This window comes from Aplysia californica, unplaced genomic scaffold, assembly GCF_000002075.1.
Source record: "Aplysia californica isolate F4 #8 unplaced genomic scaffold, AplCal3.0 scaffold00122, whole genome shotgun sequence".
Classification (NCBI taxonomy): Eukaryota; Metazoa; Mollusca; class Gastropoda; order Aplysiida; family Aplysiidae; genus Aplysia; species Aplysia californica.
Genome location: NW_004797392.1, coordinates 908,942 through 909,444, shown reverse-complemented (window position 1 = coordinate 909,444; position 503 = coordinate 908,942). Strand labels below are relative to the sequence as shown.

The following is a 503-nucleotide window of genomic DNA, read 5'->3' as shown; positions in this document are numbered from 1 at the left end:
CGAGCGCCGTAAAACCTCTACTAAAACAATCAAAAGAGTTCTACATTTCACCTGTTGCACAATGAGCAGCAGGAGGTTGACCCTCTCTTCTCGCCAAGCTGCTCTAATCACCGTGTGGCGACAAGTCACCAAGAACAATCATGCCTCCTCCTCCTCTTTCTCACCTTTCACGACGAGTCTGGCGCCTTCACAGTTTCTTTCTACGTTGAGAGCAAAGGTGTTTTTTTTTCTTCTTTGTTTTTAAACCATTCCTTGTTTTTAGTACTAGTAGGTCTATTGTATGTTTATTGTGATTTGATTGACAGGATTATTGGTGAGTTAAAAGAACGTTGCATGTAAATGTGTGCTCTGGTAGCCAATTTTTGTTTTTGATAATTACATGTATAGTTGTCATTATTACTATATTATTGTTTTTGTTATTATTGTTATGATTATTATCATTATCATTATTATCATTATTATAATTATCATCATCATCATCATCATCATCATCATCATCATTA

General features: G+C 35.2%; 1 protein-coding gene across 1 annotated transcript in view; it reads left to right on the top strand.

Annotated features, from left to right (window-relative positions):
- The window catches only part of LOC101852172 (WD repeat-containing protein on Y chromosome), a gene marked incomplete in the record, with an annotated part of 31,887 nt that continues 31,384 nt past the window's right edge, over positions 1-503 (top strand). The window contains 1 exon segment of the mRNA XM_013081259.1: positions 1-217. Within this exon segment, the coding sequence (XP_012936713.1) occupies positions 62-217 (156 nt within the window).